The 18,837-nt window shown below is 35.6% G+C and overlaps 2 protein-coding genes across 2 annotated transcripts; both read right to left on the bottom strand.

The window, feature by feature from the left end:
• Positions 1 to 774: 774 nt before the first annotated feature.
• On the bottom strand, positions 775 to 1,813 carry LOC114500582 (olfactory receptor 5T2-like). The gene has a single exon (XM_028517310.2). The coding sequence runs from the start codon at positions 1,787 to 1,789 to the stop codon at positions 833 to 835; it is 957 nt and encodes a 318-aa protein (XP_028373111.1). The 5' UTR covers positions 1,790 to 1,813; the 3' UTR covers positions 775 to 832.
• A 9,495-nt stretch (positions 1,814 to 11,308) lies between these two features.
• Positions 11,309 to 12,509, bottom strand: LOC114500538 (olfactory receptor 5T2-like). The gene has a single exon (XM_028517244.2). It carries the CDS (start codon positions 12,251 to 12,253, stop codon positions 11,309 to 11,311), a length of 945 nt encoding a protein of 314 aa, XP_028373045.1. The 5' UTR covers positions 12,254 to 12,509.
• Positions 12,510 to 18,837: the final 6,328 nt, after the last annotated feature.

The raw sequence follows: 18,837 nt of genomic DNA, 5'->3' as shown, positions 1-18,837 counted from the left end.
GACCTAAGGATGGGGCACAATACTTTGAACTGTGATCTAAGCCAGTGATTCCATGGAGAGTGGTATGGAAATATGTGAGATGTGATTCTGTTATTGATTGGGTGGTATTTCCACAAGATAGCCAGGTAGAATTATAAAGTCACTCATAATTACAATGATTGGAACTCATATGATTTAGGCAATATGAGAATAAAGTCTATATTATAGTTCAAGGTAAATATTAAGTGCATGAGTGTGTGTGTAAATATATGCACTATATACCAATATTCACATGTTGATATATGACCTTAGAATGTGATTATATTTGGTGATAGGGTCTTTGTAGAAGTAATTAAATTAAAATGAGATCTTTAGATTGGTCTTTAATCCAATATGACTGGTTTCCTTATAAGAAGAGTAGATAAGACCCAGAAAACTCAGAGAAATAATGATGTGAAGACAGAGGAAAAAGACAGCCATCTACTAGTGAAGAAAAAAGGCCTCAGATGAAAGCAGCCCTAGCTTTACTTTGCTTTAAGGTTCCTAGATTCCAGAATAATGAAAAATAAATTTCTGTTGTTTAGGCCACCAGTGTGTGGTGCTTTGCTATGACAGCCTGACAAATTACTACAATCAGTATCAGTGTGTGTGTGTGTGTGTGTGTGTGTATGCCTGAGAATAATTTAAAAGGCAAATGATCATTTTTTTCTCCTGTGTGGAAACAGCAGAGGTGGAGGTATGACTATGATCTTTATACAAAAAGGTCTAAGAAGAAGAGAAAAGCACTAATACAATAGAACAAATACTCATTTTGATATTAAGACAATGAATATTAGTTTTAATTTGATTCAATTTAATAGTTAGTATGAAAATGTACTGTATTGATAAACCCATTTTCCCCAAACACTCTTTTCATTGCCTCTTTCACATCTTTGTTCCTCAGACTGTAGATGATGGGATTCAGCATGGGAATCACAATGGTGTAAAACATCGACACTATCATGTCATGGTCCAAAGCATAGCTGGAACTTGGTCTCACATACATGAAGAGAATGGTTCCATAAAATACTGACACTCCAGTTAGGTGAGAGCCACACGTAGAGAAGACTTTTCTCCGACCCTCTGCAGAACGCATCCTCAGAATGGCCAACAGAATAAAGCCATAGCAGATCAGGACAATCAGGATAGTGACCATCTCAATGGAGCCCACAAAGTAGAAGAGTAGAAGCTGGTTTGTGTGAGTGTCAGAACAGGCAATAGCAAGGAGGGGAGGGATGTCACAAAAGACATGTCTGATTTCATTGGAGGCACAGAAGGGTAGCCTAAATGTGGCCACTGTGTGCACACAAGCATGCAAAATGCCACTGACATAGGAAGCAATGATGAGTGGCACATAGACTCTGGGTGACATGCTAACTGAATACAGGAGAGGGTTGTAGATTGCCACATAGCGATCATATGCCATTGCAGCCAAGAGGAAGCATTCTGTGGTCCCAAAAGTAGTAGCGAGAAACATCTGTGTTGCACATCCAAGGAGTGAAATGACTTTATTCTTTGACAGAAAATCTACTAACATATTTGGAGTAATTACTGAAGAATAGCAGGCATCCACTGATGATAACACACTCAGAAAATAGTACATGGGGTTGTGGAGCCGGGAATCCCCAATGACCAATACAATGAGCCCTAAATTTCCAATCAGAGTAAACAGGTAAATTGCCAGAAAAAGAAAGAAGAAGATAATTTGCAGTTCTAGATTGTCTGTGAAGCCCTTCAGTACAAATGTAGTAACTTCAGTAACATTCTTCATGTTGAAGCCTCACAAAAAAAAGTAAAGATATTTGTATATTTGTATAATTACAACTCCTTTACTACAAAAAGAATAAATAGAACTTTGACTGAATGACACAAGGGAACTTGAGCTATGTTCTCATATTTATGTTTTTGCAATGTAAAAATTACCACTTACACATGAGAAGACATTGACAAGACAGTGGGTCAAGTGTCCATGCCACTCACTGCAAAATTAAATGGAAAACATGGCTGTCCACTCAGTGTGTGAATCCACGTCATTTCCAAAACCATCAGGTCAACTGGTTAGTTTACAACTGCTTTTCTTAAGCTGTTGTCATATTAAGTCACATTAAAACACAAGGTGATTGTTTAAAAATAAATTTCCCGCCCTGCCTGGCGTAGCTCAGTGGATTGATCACAGGCTGCGAACCAAAGCATCGCAGGTTCGGTTCCCAGTCAGGGCACCATGCCTAGGTTGCAGGCTATGGCCCCCAGAAACCGCACATTTATGTCTCTCTCTTTCTCTCTCTTTCTCCCTTCCTTCCCTTCTAAAAATAAATAAATAAAATCTTTTTAAAAAGTAAATAAATAAATTTACCTTACCACATATGATCTCACCTTTAAGAGGAACCTAATCAACAAAACAAACAAACAAGTAAAATAAAACCAAAGACACTGAAATAGAGAACAGGCGGACAATGAACAGAGCAGAGAAGGGAAGGAATTTCAGGAGAAAAGGGGAAGGGTTTGCCCAAGTATAAAGGACACATGGACAAAAACTAAAGGGGTTGGTAATGGGAGGGAGGCAGGGAGCACTGTGGGGGTGGGCTGGATGGGAGTAGAAGGCAGAAAACTGTACTTGAACAACAATGAAAATAAAATAATTTTTAAAAAAATAAAATAATTTTTTTTGACAATGACACACATGAGGTAGCATCAGTGTCCAGAGAATTGGAATAAAGTGTCAGCATACTAGACATTTCAGTAATGGTGTAAAGTGAATGTTCTAAGTTAGTCTCCTAGAATGAGAATGTTAATAGTTACTTATTGTATAATATTGGAGTAAAAACTGAAAGACAAAAATATGTTAATAAACTTGATTGTTGACAATTCTGTAAACAGAGAATTGTTAAATTAGCTTGGTTCTAGAGAGGAGATGTGTCCTGGGCTGTTACAGTTTATGAGTTAATTGCTAAAAATTTTCTAACTCTATTATATCTTCTTGAATCCATCCAAAAGAATGAATCAAGGCTTTTTGTTTGTTTGTTTTTCTAAGGATGATGGCCCATGAGTGAATTAAACAAAATTAAGAAATAAAAAGTAAACTTTGGTGTATAAGATAAAGTCTATTTTAAAAAAAATATGAGAATGGTCACAAGAAAAGATTAGCTTCAGTGCAATTCCTGACATCAATTCAGTGATGCAAGACATATGACAAAAAATTTTGATCTCAAAGTATGTGTTCATTTGGTCAGGTTCGCAATTAAATGTCATGTGTCAGTGTAGGCTTTTTCTTCAAAGTTCACTCTTCTTTCAAATAGCAATATGTTTGAATGAGCAAGCAGATATGACAGTATACAGCCAGGCACACTAATCAAATGAGCAGAGCAATAATAGTATGAAACAATTTCTTTTAAGTACATCATTTCTGGTTGCAAATTTAACATGATTGTATAATTGATCTTTTGTCATCAGATGTATTTATTTTAAAACATTAGCAACTACTAGGTCCCAGAACTAATGCTTTACCTAACCACATAAAAATATGTGGCCAGAGCCTTGAGCCAGATAGTTCATTTTTGTCTCCATTTAATGTATTTGCTGTGTGATTATTGACACACACTAAAGTATTATTTCAGGATGAAATTCAACAAATCGTATTTTGATTATAATTATTTTCTCTACCCACACAGCTCACCATTCCATTTGCTACATTACTGTGAGCTTGATTTCACTTGGGTAAGATAGTGAAAGACTACAGTATTAAATACTTCAGCTACATTTTATTAGATGCTAAAATAAAATCTACACTGGGCATAGCTAAGTCAATATTAAAATATGTTGAAAGCACTTAGAGGGATAAAGAGAAGATGTCTGATTCTTGGAGAATTTAGTAACAAAGCATTGCCTTTTAAAATTAATGCAAAACCAGTTTTCTCAATGTTTTAAAATTTTATTTTTTATTGTTTAGATTATTACAGTTGTCCCCATTTTTCCCCCTTTTGACACTTCACCCTGCCCTTCCCCCTCCTTCCCCCAGGCTCTCACTGCACTGCTGTTTGTGTCTATGGGTTATGCATGTCTGTTGTTTGGATAATCCCTTCACCTTCTCCCATTCAGTACCTCCCTCCCTCTTCCCCTCTGACAGCTGTCAGTCTGCCTTTTCACCAAGCAATCCCACTTGTGGAAATGTATCTGGAGTACCAAACCAGCGATTCAACAGTGTATATGCACCCACTATGTTCATATCAGTGTTATTTGCAATAGCCAAGATGTAGAAATGGCCCAAGAGCCCATCATTAGATGAGTGGATAAAAAAGCTCAGTGGAATACTACATGGGCCACAGAAAAGAAAGATCTCCAACCTTTTGAGGCAGCATAGATGGACCTAGAGATTATTATGCTAGTGAAATAAGCCAGTCAATGAAAGACAAATATCATATGAACTCCCTTATATGTGAAATCTAATGAACAAAATAAACTAGTGAACAAAATAAAAATAGAGGCATAGATACATGGAACAATCTAAAAACAAAGTTTTAAAAGAAGGCAAAAAATCCAAGATCTCTTTGCCTCAGCACTGAAACACTAAGTGGGCAAAAAAAAAAAGAAAAATAACAGCCATGCACTCAGTACATGCAGCAGAAATGGAGTTTTGTGCACATGGGGTTATTTCACCTTTCTAGCAACTCTCACAGCTAAGTAGTACCAGAGCCAGCAATCAACCCTGCATCTCCCTCAGAATGTGTGCACATTTCCCAGTGTTACACTGTCTCCTATAGTATCATGGCCTCACACTGTAGCTGCCCTCTCCTATTGTCACTCCTAGTGAAATAAAATATCATTTGTGATATATATTTAGATGAGTTTTAAACATTACGACTAGAGAAACATTATGAAATAGCATTATCTTAAAATGAATTCTATATCACAATTCTAGGAAAATAAAGGAGAGTAGATTGTTTCTTCATTAGAGCAAATACAAGCCTCCAGGTAGTTGAAGAGGTCTAATGTTTTCTTTATTGTTCTTGCTTTAATCTGATCTGCCTTTTTCCATCATAAAAATGAAAACATACACTCAATTTTTTAAACTCTTACTTAACTCGACAAACCAATTCAATAGTTGCAGTAGGCAGCAACTGAAGTGTTTAGTACTGGAGATTTTCTAACATTTGACCTTCCCATTTTTAGGCCACACTTCATAAACTATTTTTCAAGTGACATAAATTTTTCTCTTCTTACCTGTGTATCAGCAAATGTGGGTTTAGATACACTATGAACACAGTAATTTAGATCATTTATATGCCCTGACTCAACTGTTGATGAAAACCACGAGAATTTCCCCAAGGGGAACATGCTCCAATTATCTTCTTGTTCAAGAGAGCAACATGATGACTTACTTGGTAATTAAAAAGAAAATGGTTATGGAATACTTTACTGCATGTTGATATTTATTAAATAAACCGAGTCCTCTTGCCTCTGAGTACAATGATGCTGTAGATTTGCATTTTCCTAATGATTAGTGACATTAAGTTTTTTTACTTGCATCTATACTTATTGTATTTCTTTTTGTTTTCTTTCTTATTAAATTTATCAGGGTAACATTGGTTAATAAGACTATGTCGGTTTCAATTGTACATTTCTATGAAACAGGATCTGAATATTGCTTCATGTGCTCTCCACCCAAAGTCAAAACATCTTCTTTCACCATGGATTTGGCCCCCTTTGTCACTTTATTTCTCCCCTAACTCCCATCCCTCTGGTAACCACAATACTGTTTTTGTGTGTATGAGTTTCAGTTTTATATCCCACATTTGAGTAAAACCATTCGGTTCTTAGTTTTTTAGGACTGATTTATTTTGTTTAGCACAATATTCTCAAGGCCCATCCGTATTGTCACAAATGGCAGTGCTTCATTTATTCCTATGGCTGAGTACCATTCCCTTGTACATACGTACCACATCTTCTTTATCCACTCGTCTCTCGAAGGCCACTTGGTTTGTCTCCAGGTCTGGGCCACCAGTAATAGTGCTGCAATGAACATAGGGGTGCATATGTTTTTGCTGATAATGTTTTCAAATATTGGAAGTAGATACCCAAAAGAAGGTAGCTGAGTCATGTGGTAACTCTCTTTTTATTTTGTGGAGGACTCTCGGATAGTTTTTTATACCAAGAGTGAATGCAGACTCCTTTTTCTCCACAAGCTCTCCAACACTTGTTATTTTTTGTCTGCATGATGATAGTACTCATTCTAACAGGTGTGAGGTGGTATCTCATTGTAGTTTGGATATCCATTTCCCTAATAGCTAGTGAAGTTGATCATCTTTTCACATTTCTGTTGGCCATTTGTATGTCTTCTTGAGAGAAGTGTCTATAGGTCCTCTGCCCAATTTTTAGCACAATTATTTGACATTGAGTTGTATAAGTTCTTTAAATATTTTGGAAATGAAGTCCTTGTCACAGCTGTAGTTTGCAAATACCTTTTCCCATTTGGACAGTTGCTTTTCTCGTTGGCAGTTTCCTTTCCTGTGCAAAGACATTTTAGTTTGATATAGTCCCATTCATTTATTTTTGCCTTTTCTTTTCTTGTCTTTGGGGTCATATACATAAAATATTCCCTAAGACCAAGGCCCATAAGTTTAGTACTTATGATTTATTCTATTTAATTTATTGTGTCAGATCTTATATTTTTTCATATTGCTCTGTTGGGCATTTGTATGTCTTTCTTTTTTTAGAAAAATATCGGGAAAAACATATTTGCCAATGATACCTCAGATAAGGTTTTAATCTCCAAAATATATAAAGAATTTACATGACTCCACTCTAAGAAGTCAAGTAACCCAATTAAAAACTGGGCAAAGGACTTGAACAGACAATTCTCCAAGGAGGACATAAAGAAGATCCAAAGACACATGAAATGATGTTCAATATTGCTAGCTATCAGAGAGATGCAAACTAAAACCACAATAAGATATCACTTCACACCGGTCAGAATGGCCATCATAAATAAAGCAACAAACAACAAGTGTTGGAGAGGTTGTGGAGAAAAGGGGACCCTAGTGCACTGCTGGTGGGACTGCAGACTGGTACAATCACTATGGAAAGCAGTATGGAACTTCCTCAGAAAACTAAAAACGGATCTGCCTTTTGTCCCAGCAATTCCACTGCTGGGTCTATATCCTAAGAACACTAAAACACCAATACAAAAGAACCTTTGCACACCGATGTTCATAGCAGCACAATTTATAATAGCTAGGTGCTGGAAGCAACCAAGATGCCCATCAGTAAATGAATGGATCAAAAAACCATGGTACATTTACACAATGGAATTCTATGCAGCAGAAAGAAAGAAGGAGCTCCTACCCTTTGGAACAGCTTGGATGGAGCTGGAAAGCAGTATGCTAAGCGAAATAAGCCAGGCAGTGAAAGACAAATACCATATGATCTCACCTTTAACAGGAACCTAAACAACAAAACAAAGAAACAAGCAAAATATAAACAAAGACACTGAAACAGAGGACAGGCTGACAGTGATCAGAGGGGAGAGAAGAGGGAATTTCATGGGAGAATGGGAAGGGTTTACAGGAACAAATAGAAAGGAGACATGGACAAAAGCTAGGGGGAGGGTGGCAATGGGAGGGAAGTGGGGAGGGTTTGGTGGTTGGGCTGGAATGGGAGTAAAAGGGGAAAACTGTACTTGAGCAATGATTAAAATAAAAAAAGAGGAAAATATCTATTCAAGTGGTTTCCAAATATTTTCTCCCATTTTGTAATTTGCCTTTTCACTGTCTTGATTTTTCCCTTTGTTCTGCAGAAGATTTTTAGTTGTATTTATTCTCACTTAACTAATTTTGCTTCTGTTGGCTGTGCTTATGGTTTATGGTGTGTGTCCATGAAATCATTGGCAAGTCCAATGTCAAGATTTTTCCTTTGATTTTTCTGAGAGTTTAAAAGTTTCAGGTGTTCTGTTTAAGTGTTTAAGTTGATTTTTTTTATGCTGTAAGATAAGGGTCAAATTTTATTTCATCGCGTGTGGACATCCAGAGTTTCTTACACATTTTTTAAAAAGTGACTATCCTTTGCCCATAATGTAATATTGACACCCTTGTCAAAGATCAATTGACCATAAATGAGTGGGTTTACTTCTGGTCTCTTTATTGTGTTTCATTGGTCTACATATCTGTTTTTGTAGCAATACCATATTCTTGAATTGCTGTAGTTTTGTAATCTTTTCTTAAAGCTGGAAGTGTTATTACTCCAGTTTTGGTCTTTCTTAGCATATCCTGAGTACCACAAGAGTGTTAGGGAGTCCTTTCTTTTCTTTAAATATGCCACTGGTGTTTTGGTAAAGATTCCATTGAATCTTTAGATCACTTTGGCTAGTATGGACTCCCAAAGGAGCTGAAAACTTATGCCCATGCAAACTAATATGCTAATTTGGTATCTTAAAATAATCGTAAAGAGAATTTAATAGAATTTTTCTTTTATCAGAATAATAAAACATGTTAGTAGATATAAGAAGCTAGACATCAAGAGGACTTGAAAACAGGGTAAGGAGAACACACATTATTCTATGCACTCTAAAATGATATACTGATAAATGTCAATTATTTCTCAATGAACCTTGGGTAAAAGAGAACACAGAAATTAACTAGAAATGAAGAAATATAGAAATCAGGAATAATTTATTAAAATAGAAGAGTGTGAGTGGCAACTCTTGAAAACATGGTTAAAGAAAGAGAGGAAAAAAGCAAGTGTGGAGAAAAACCAATTTGAAATGAAGAAAGAGTTTGAGAGAGACTGAGAGAAACTGAGAAAAATCACAAACTGTAATTTTCAAAATGTCCCCCAAATTTAGACCAATATAAAATTATATAGCAAAAATTTGTTAACTTTCTCAATAATAGGACAATTAGTTACAAGATAAGACATTCAAAAGATATTTATGTATCAAGGGCTTATTGAGTTTACTAGAAAATATGCAACAAAATCAGGGTTTGTTTCTTTTAAGAAGAAAATGTACATGTAGAAAAGTATTTTTATGTAGTGTATAGCTTGATGAATTTTCACCATATGACCGTAATCTTATAACTTTCACAGTCTGACTGTAATCCTATAAAGAAAACTAAGAGTAAGGAGCAAAATATTGATAGTACTCAGATGTCTCCCTTACACATTTCTCTGGTCATATCTCCCCTACAAAGCAAACATTCTGATGCAAAGATTAATTTATGTAATATCTAGTTTTTTAAAGTTAGATTTATTAAATATTAATATCAATTAATAAAACTCCATTAATTATAGGTGCAAGTTATATGAATGTTGTAAAACACATCGAATTGTATAATTAATATCAAATTAGAGAACATTTGCACCATTCTAAAAAGTCCATCATATCACTATGTAGTCAGTCTGGCAACCATGAGTGGGTTCTCCATATTTATATTTTCACCTTTTCCAGAATGTGATAACAGTGTAATCACAATGTCATCTTTTGAACTTGTATCCTTCCACTTAGCACAGGATATATGGGATTCATTTGTGTACCTGAATATACCAATAGTGTTATTGCTATTAAATTGCTGAGTGGTATCCCATTTTAAGGATGCAGCACAGTTAGTTACTTATTCTCTATTTGTTGGACATTTGAACTGCTTTCACTTTGGAAATATGATGAATACAGCCACTATAAAACTGGAACCCAGGTCATTGTGTTCATCTATGTTTTCATTTCTTTTGGATAAATGGCTGAATCAGCTCTCAGGTTCATATGGTAAATGTATGTTTCACATCCTAGGAAACTGTCAGATGGTTTGCTAAAGTGGCTGTCCCATTTGCATCCCTACCAGCAATGGATGAGAGTTCCAGTTTCTCGGCATCTTTAATAACACCTTTATATTGTCAGTTATTATTGTACTTTTAAAATTTACTCATTCTAACAGATATATTTGATCACAATATTCAGTTGGAATTCTTTCCCTAACTTAAGATACTATTTAGCACTTTTCCATGGACATATGAACCATCTGTGTACATTTATTTAAGAGTATGGCCATTTATTATGAGTTTTTTATATTTTGTTTTAGATGTTTTTATATATTCTAGATACATGTTCTCTATTGGATAGATCTTTAGCACATATTTTGTGCAAGTCTGTGTTTTCTTCTTCACTCATAAAGATGGGCTAGGGCTCAGGTGTGGGAATAGCCCAATCTGCCAGCCGAAGTACTGACTCTCTGAATTGTGCTTGCTTTCTGTCACTTTTGAGTTTAAGCATAATTTTCATAAGTGTTAATGCATAGTCACTGTATTCGTGAAAAATTAAAGAATGATTTTTGTATTCATGCTGTAGATGAAATACTAAAAGGGAGAAGAATACACCCTCACATATCAGCATAGTAATGACAGCATAAATTTAAACATATCTATGACCTCTGAACTATGCATTGCTGCCAGGACACTGACCTAAGGATGGAGCACAATACTTTGAACTGTGATCTAAGCCAGTGATTCCATGGAGAGTGGTATGGAAATATGTGAGATGTGGTTTTTGTCATTGATTGGGTGGTATTTCCACAAGATAGTCAGGTAGAATTATGAAGTTACTCATAATTACAATGATTGGAACTTATATGATTTGGGAAATATGAGAATAAAGGCTATATTCTACAGTTAAAGTAAATATTACGTGCATGAGTGACTGTGTGTGTAAATATATGTACTATATACCAATATTCATATGTTGATATTATGACCTTAGAATGTGATTATATTTGGTGATAGGGTCTTTGTAGAAATAATTAAATTGAAATGAAATCTTTAGATTGGTCCTTAATCCAATATGACTGGTTTCCTTATAAGAAGAGTAGATAAGACACAGAAAAGGTCAGAGAAATGATGTGAAGAGGGAGGAAAAAGACAACCATCTACTAGTGAAGAAAAAAGGTCTCAGATAAAAGCTGCCCTAGATTTACTTTGTTTTAAGGTTCTTAGATTCCAGAATAGTGAAAAATAAATTTCTGTTGTTTAGGCCACCAGTGTGTGGTGCTTTGCTATGACAGCCTGACAAATTACTACAATCAGTATCAGTGTGTGTGTGTGTGTGTGTGTGTGTGTATGTGTATGCCTGAGAATGATTTAAAAGGCAAATGAATCGTTTTTTTAGCCTGTGTGGAAACAGCAGAGGTGGAGGTATGACTATGATCGTTATACAAAAAGGTCTAAGAAGAAGAGAAAAGCACTAATATAATAGAACAAATTCTCATTTTGATATCAAGACAATGTACATTAGTTTTAATTTGATTCAATTTAATAGTTAGTTTGAAAATGTATTGATACACCCATTTTTCCCAAACACTCTTTTCATTGCCTCCTTCACATCTTTGTTCCTCAAACTGTAGATGATGGGATTCAGCATAGGAATCACAATGGTGTAAAATATCGACACTATCATGTCATGGTCCAAAGCATAGCTGGAACTTGGTCTCACATACATGAAGAGAATGGTTCCATGAAAAACTGACACTCCAGTTAGGTGAGAGCTACATGTAGAGAACACTTTTCTCCTACCCTCAGCAGAACGCATCCTCAGAATGGCCAACAGAATGAAGCCATAGGAGATCAGGACAATCAGGACAGTGACCACCTCAATGGAGCCCACCAAGTAGAAGAGCAGAAGCTGGTTTGTGTGAGTGTCAGAACAGGCAATAGCAAGGAGAGGAGGGATATCACAAAAGACATGTCTGATTTCATTGGAGGCACAGAAGGGTAGCCTAAATGTGGCCACTGTGTGGACACAAGCATGCAAAATGCCACTGACATAGGAAGCAATGATGAGTGGCACATAGACTCTGGGTGACATGCTAACTGTATACAGGAGAGGGTTGTAGATTGCCACATAGCGATCATATGCCATTGCAGCCAAGAGGAAGCATTCTGTGGTCCCAAAGGTAGTAGCAAGAAACATCTGTGTTGCACATCCAAGGAGTGAAATGACTTTATTCTTTGACAGAAAATCTACTAACATATTTGGAGTAATTACTGAAGAATAGCAGGCATCCACTGATGATAACACACTCAGAAAATAGTACATGGGGTTGTGGAGCCTGGAATCCCCAATGACCAATACAATCAGCCCTAAATTCCCCATCAGAGTAAACAGGTAAATTGCCAGAAAAAGAAAGAAGAAGATAATTTGCAGTTCTAGATTGTCTGTGAAGCCCTTCAGTACAAACGTAGTAACTTCAGTGGCATTCTTCATGTTGAAACCTCACAAAACAAATGTAAAGATATTTGTACAATTAAAACTCATTTCCTACAAAAAGAATAAACAGAACTTTGACTGAATGGCACAAGGGAACATGAGCTATGTTCTCACATTTATGTTTTTGCAATGTAAAAATTGCCACTTACACATAAGAAGACATTGACAAGACAGTGGGTCAAGTGTCCATGCCACTCACTGCAAAATTAAATGGAAAAGATGGGTGTCCACTCAGTTTGTGAACCCATGTCATTTCCAAAACCATCAGGTCAACCAGTTAGTTTCCAACTGCTTTTTCAAGTTGTTGTCATTTTAACTCACACTAAAACACAAGGGGATTGTTTAAAAATAAATTTCTTTCGACAATGTACACAGAGGTATCATATCAGTGTCCAGAGCATTGGAATAGGGTGTCAGCGATACTAGACTTTTCAGTAATGATGTAAAGTGAATCTACTTGTCTTCTGTAGAATGAAACATTAATATTACTTATCCATAATATTGGAGTAAAATTGAAATACAAAATATGTTGATAAACTTGAATCTTGATAATTCTGTAAACAGAGAATTGTTGAATTACCTTGTTCTGTAAGTAGTTCTGTCCTGGACTGTAACATTTTATGAGTTTAACATTCGGCTATAAATTTTCTAACTCATTATATCTTCTTGGGTCCATTTAAAGCATGAATCAAGGTTTTGTTTTTTTTAAGGATGAGGGCCCATGACTGAATTAAATGAAATTAAGAAATAAAAAGTAAACTTTGGTGAATAAGATGAAATCTATTTTCAAAAAATATAAACAAGGGCTGCAAGAAAAGGTTCACCTCAATACAACTCTTGACATCAATTCAGTGATACACCTGCAAGACATGTGACTTAAAATTTTGATCTCAAAGTATGTGTTCACTGGCCAGGTTCATGATTAAATGTCTTGTGTCAGTGTAGGCTTTTTCTTCAAAGTTCACTCTTCTTTCAAATAGCAATATGTTTAAATTAGCAACCAGATATGATAGTATGCAGCCAGGCACACTAATCAAATGAGCAGAGCAATAAATGTATGGAACAATTTCTTTTAAGTACATCATTTTTGGTTGCAAATTTAACATGACTGTATAATTGATCTTTTTTTATCAGATGTATTTATTTTAAAACATTAGCAAATAGTAGGTCCCAGAACTAATACTTTACCTAACCACATAAAAATATGGGACCAGAGCCTTGAGCCAGATAATTCATTTTTGTTTCCATTTAATGTATTTGTTGTGTGATTATTGACACACACTGAAATATTATTATTTGGGATGAAATTTAAAAAATCCTGTTTTGATTATGATTATTTTCTCTACCCACAGCTCACCATTCCATTTGCTACATTACTGTGAGCTGATTTCACTTGGGTAAGATAGTGCAAGACTACAGTGTTAAATACTTCAGCTACATTTCACTAGATGCCAAAATAAAATCTATACTGGGCATAGCTAAGTCAATATTAAAATACGTTGAAAGCACTTAGAGGTAAAAGAGAAGATGTCTGATTCTTGGAGAACTAAGTAACAAAACATCACCTTTTAAAATTAATGCAAAACCAGTTTTCTAAATTTTTTTAAATTTTATTTTTATTGTTAAGGTTATTACGGTTGTCCCATTTCTCCCCCTTTTGACACCTTCACTCAGCTTCCTCAGGCTATCACTGCACTGTTTATTGTGTTTATGGGTTATGCATGTCTGTTGTTTGGGTAATTCCTTCACCTTCTCCCATTCAGTCCATACCTTCCTGCTCCCCTCTGATGCCTTTAGACCATGCAGTCCCACTTATGGAAATGTATCTGGAGTACCAAACCAGCAATTCAACAGTATATATGCACCCACTATGTTCATATCAGTGTTATTTGCAATAGCCAAGATCTAGAAATGGCCCAAGTTCCCATCATTAGATGAGTAGATAAAAAAGCTGTGTTACTTTTACAAAATGGAATACTACATGGGCTATAAAAAAGAAAGACCTCTGACCTTTTAAGGCAGCATGGATGGACCTGGATTTATTATGCTAGTGAAATAAGCCAGTCAATGAAAGGCAAATATCATCTGAACTTGCTTATATGTGATATCTAACGAACAAAATAAATTAATGAGCAAAATAAAAATAGAGGCATAGATACATGGAACAATCTAAGAAGAAAGTTTTAAAAGAAGGCAAAAAATCCCAGATATCTTTGCCTCAACACTGAAACACTAAGTGGGCAAAGGAGGAGAAAAATACTAACAGTCATGCAGTGAGCACATGCAGCAGAAATGGTGCTTTGTGCACATGGGGTTATTTCACCTTTCTAGCAACTCTCACAGCTAAGTAGTACCAGAGCCAGCAATCAACCCTGCATCGCCCTCAGAATGTGTGCACATTTCCCAGTGTTACACTGTCTCCTGTAGTATCATGGCCTCACTCTGTAGCTGCCCTCTCCTATTGTCACTCTCAGCAAAATAAAATATCATTCCTGATATATATTTAGATGAATTTTAAATGGTGAGACTAGGAAAACATTTAGATAAACTTTAAACATTAAGACTAGAGAAACATTACAAAAGAGCATTCACATGAAGTGGCTTCTATATCACAAAGCTGGCAAAAAAAAAAGATGATTTCTTCCTGATTAGAGCAAAATGAAAGCCCCCAGGTATTTGAATAGGTCGTGTTTTCTTTACTGTTCTTGCTTTATTCTGACCTTTTTCTATCAGAAAAAAATGAAAGCATACATTCAATTTGGAAAATTCTTCCTTAACTCTACAAACATAAATTCAATAGTTCATTTTTCTTTGTTGTATTTACTTACCTATGCAATAGGCAACAAATAAAGGGTTTAGTACTGGGGATTTTGTAACATTTGTCCTTAACATTTTTAGGCTCCTCCTCATAAAATATTTTTCAAATGGCCTACCATTTTCTTTGTTGAACTGCGTATCAACAAAGGTAGGTTTAGGTATATTATGAATACAATTAATTTAGATTATTTATATTCCTTTGCACAACTGTTGATGAAAACCACGAGAATTTCCCCAAGGGGAACATGCTCCAATTATCTTCTGGTTCAAGAGAGCAACATGATGACTTACTTGGTAATTAAAAAGAAAATGGTTATGGAATACTTTACTGCATGTTGATATTTATTAAATAATCCGAGTCCTCTGGCCTCTGAGTACAATCATGCTTTAGATTTGCAGTTTCCTAATGATTAGTGACATTAAGTTTTTTTTACTTGCATCTATACTTATTGCATTCCTTTTTGTTTTCTTTCTTATTAAATTTATCAGGGTAACATTGGTTAATAAGACTATGTCAGTTTTAATTGTACATTACTATGAAACAGGATCTGAATATTGCTTCATGTGCTCTCCACCCAAAGTCAAAACATCTTCTGTCACCCTGGATTTGGCCCCCTTGGCTGCTTTATTTCTCCCCTAACTCCCATCCCTCTGGTAACCACAATACTGTTTTTGTGTGTATGAGTTTCAGTTTTATATCCCACATTTGAGTAAAACCATTCGGTTCTTAGTTTTTTAGGACTGATTTATTTTGTTTAGCACAATATTCTCAAGGCCCATCCATATTGTCACAAATGGCAGTACTTCATTTATTCCTATGGCTGAGTACCATTCCCTTGTACATACGTACCACATCTTCCTTATCCACTCGCCTCTCGAAGGCCACTTGGTTTGTCTCCAGGTCTGGGCCACCAGTAATAGTGCTGCGATGAACATAGGGGTGCATATGTTTTTGCTGATAATGTTTTCAAATATTGGAGGTAGATAACCAAAAGAAGGTAGCTGAGTCATGTGGTAACTCTCTTCTTACTTTGTGGAGGACCCTCCATATAGTTTTTTATACCAAGAGTGAATGAGGGCTCCTGTTTCTCCACAACATCTCCAACACTTGTTATTTTTTGTCTGCATGATGATAGTACTCATTCTAACAGGTGTGAGGTGGTATCTCATTGTAGTTTGGATATCCATTTCCCTAATAGCTAGTGAAGTTGATCATCTTTTCACATTTCTTTTGGCCATTGGTATGTCTTCTTGGGAGAAGTGTCTGTAGGTCCTCTGCCCAATTTTTAACACAATTGTTTGACATTGAGTTGTATAAGTTCTTTAAATATTTTGGAAATGAAGTCCTTGTCACAGCTGTAGTTTGCAAATACCTTTTCCCATTTGGATGGTTGCTTTTCTCGTTGGCAGTTTCCTTTCCTGTGCAAAGGCATTTTAGTTTGATATAGTCCCATTCATTTATTTTTGCCTTTTCTTTTCTTGTCTTTGGGGTCAAATACATAAAATATTCCCTAAGACCAAGGCCCATAGGTTTAGTACTTATGTTTTCTTCTATTTAATTTATTGTGTCAAATCTTACATTTTTTAATATTGCTCTGTTGGGCATTTGTACGTCTTTCTTTTTTTAGAAATATATCGGGAAAACATATTTGCCAATGATACCTCAGACAAGGGTATAACCTCCGAAATATATAAAGAACTTACATGACTCCACTCTAAGAAACAAGCACCCCAATTAAAAATGGGCAAAGGAATTGAACAGACAATTCTCCAAGGAGGACATAAAGAAGATCCAAAGACACATGAAACAATGTTCAATATTGCTAGCTATCAGAGAGATGCAAATTAAAACCACAATGAGATACCGCCTCACACCGGTCACAATGACCATCATAAATAAAGCAACAAACCACAAGTGTTGGAGAGGATATGGAGAAAAGGGAACCCTAGTGCACTATTGGTGGGACTGCAGACTGGTACAACCACTATGGAAAGCAGTATGCAACTTCCTCAGAAAACTAAAAATGGATCTGCCTTTTGTCCCAGCAATTCCGCTGCTGGGTCTATATCCTAAGAACACTAAAACACCAATACAAAAGAACCTTTGCACCCCGATGTTCATAGCAGCACAATTTACAATAGCTAGGTGCTGGAAGCAACCAAGTTGCCCATCAGTAAATGAATGGATCAAAAAACCATGGTACATTTACACAATGGAATTCTATGCAGCAGAAAGAAAGAAGGAGCTCCTACTCTTTGCAACAGCTTGGATGGAGCTGAAAAGCAGTATGCTAAGCAACATAATCCAGGCAGTGAAATACAAATACCATATGATCTCACCTTTAACAGGAACCTAAACAACAAAACAAAGAAACAAGCAAAATATAAACAAAGACACTGAAATAGAGGACAGGCTGACAGTGATCAGAGGGGAGAGAAGAGGGAATTTCATGGGAGAATGGGAAGGGTTTACAGGAACAAATAGAAAGGACACATGGACAAAAGCTAGGGGTAGGGTGTAATGGGAGAGAAGTGGGGAGGGTTGGGTGGTTGCACTGGAATGGGAGTAAAAGGGGAAAATTACTTAAGCAATGATTAAAATTAAAAAAAAAGAGGAAAATATCTATTCAAGTGGTTTCCAAATATTTTCTCCCATTTTGTAATTTGCCTTTTCACTGTCTTGATTTTTCCCTTTGTTCTGCAGAAGATTTTTAGTTGTATTTATTCTCACTTAACTAATTTTGCTTCTGTTGGCTGTGCTTATTGTTTCTTGGTGTGTGTCCATGAAATCATTGGCAGGTCCAATGTCAAGATTTTTCCTTTGATTTTTCTGAGAGTTTAAAAGTTTCAGGTGTTCTGTTTAAGTGTTTAGTTGATTTTTTTATGCTGTAAGATAAGGGTCAAATTTTATTCATTGCATGTGGACATCCAGGTTTCCTTACACATTTTTTAAGAAGTGACTATCCTTTCCCCATAATGTAATATTGACACCCTTGTCAAAGATCAATTGACCATAAATAGGTGGGTTTAGTTCTGGTCTCTCTATTGTGTTTCATTGGTCTACATATCTGTTTTTGTAGCAATACCATATTCTTGAGTTACTGTAATTTTGTAATCTTTTTTAAAGGTGGAAGTGTTTTTCCAGTTTTGGTCTTTCTTAACATATCCGGAGTACCACAAGAATGTTAGGAAGTCCTTTCTTTTCTGTAAATATGCCATTGGTGTTTTGGTAAGGATTCCATTGAATCTTTAGATCATTTTGGCTAGTATGGACTCCCAAAGGAGTTGAAAACTTATGCAAACCCATGCAAACTAATATGACAATTTGGTATCTTAACATAATAGTAAAGAAAATTTAATAGAATTCTTATGTTTTATCAGAATAATAAAACATGTTAGTAGATATGAGCAGCTAGACATCAGAAGGATTTGAAAACAGAGTAGGAGAGCACACATTATTCTATGCACTCTAAAATGATATACTGATAAATGTCAATTATTTCTCAATGAACCTTGGGAAAAAGAGAACACAGAAATTAACTAGAAATGAAAAAAAAATGTATAAATCAGGCATACTTTATTAAAATAGAAGAGTGTGAGTGGCAACTGTTGAAAGCATGATTAAAGAAAAGACGAAAAAAGCAAGTGTGGAGAAAAACCAATTTGAAATGAAGAAAGAGTTTGAGAGAGACTGAGAGAAACTGAGAAAAATCACAAACTGTAATTTCCAAAATGTCCCCAAAACTTAGACCAATATAAAATTC

The sequence above is a fragment of the Phyllostomus discolor genome, chromosome 6, assembly GCF_004126475.2.
Source record: "Phyllostomus discolor isolate MPI-MPIP mPhyDis1 chromosome 6, mPhyDis1.pri.v3, whole genome shotgun sequence".
Lineage (NCBI taxonomy): Eukaryota > Metazoa > Chordata > Mammalia > Chiroptera > Phyllostomidae > Phyllostomus > Phyllostomus discolor.
Note: the sequence above shows the minus strand (reverse complement) of the source record. Positions and strands in the feature narration are given on the sequence as shown.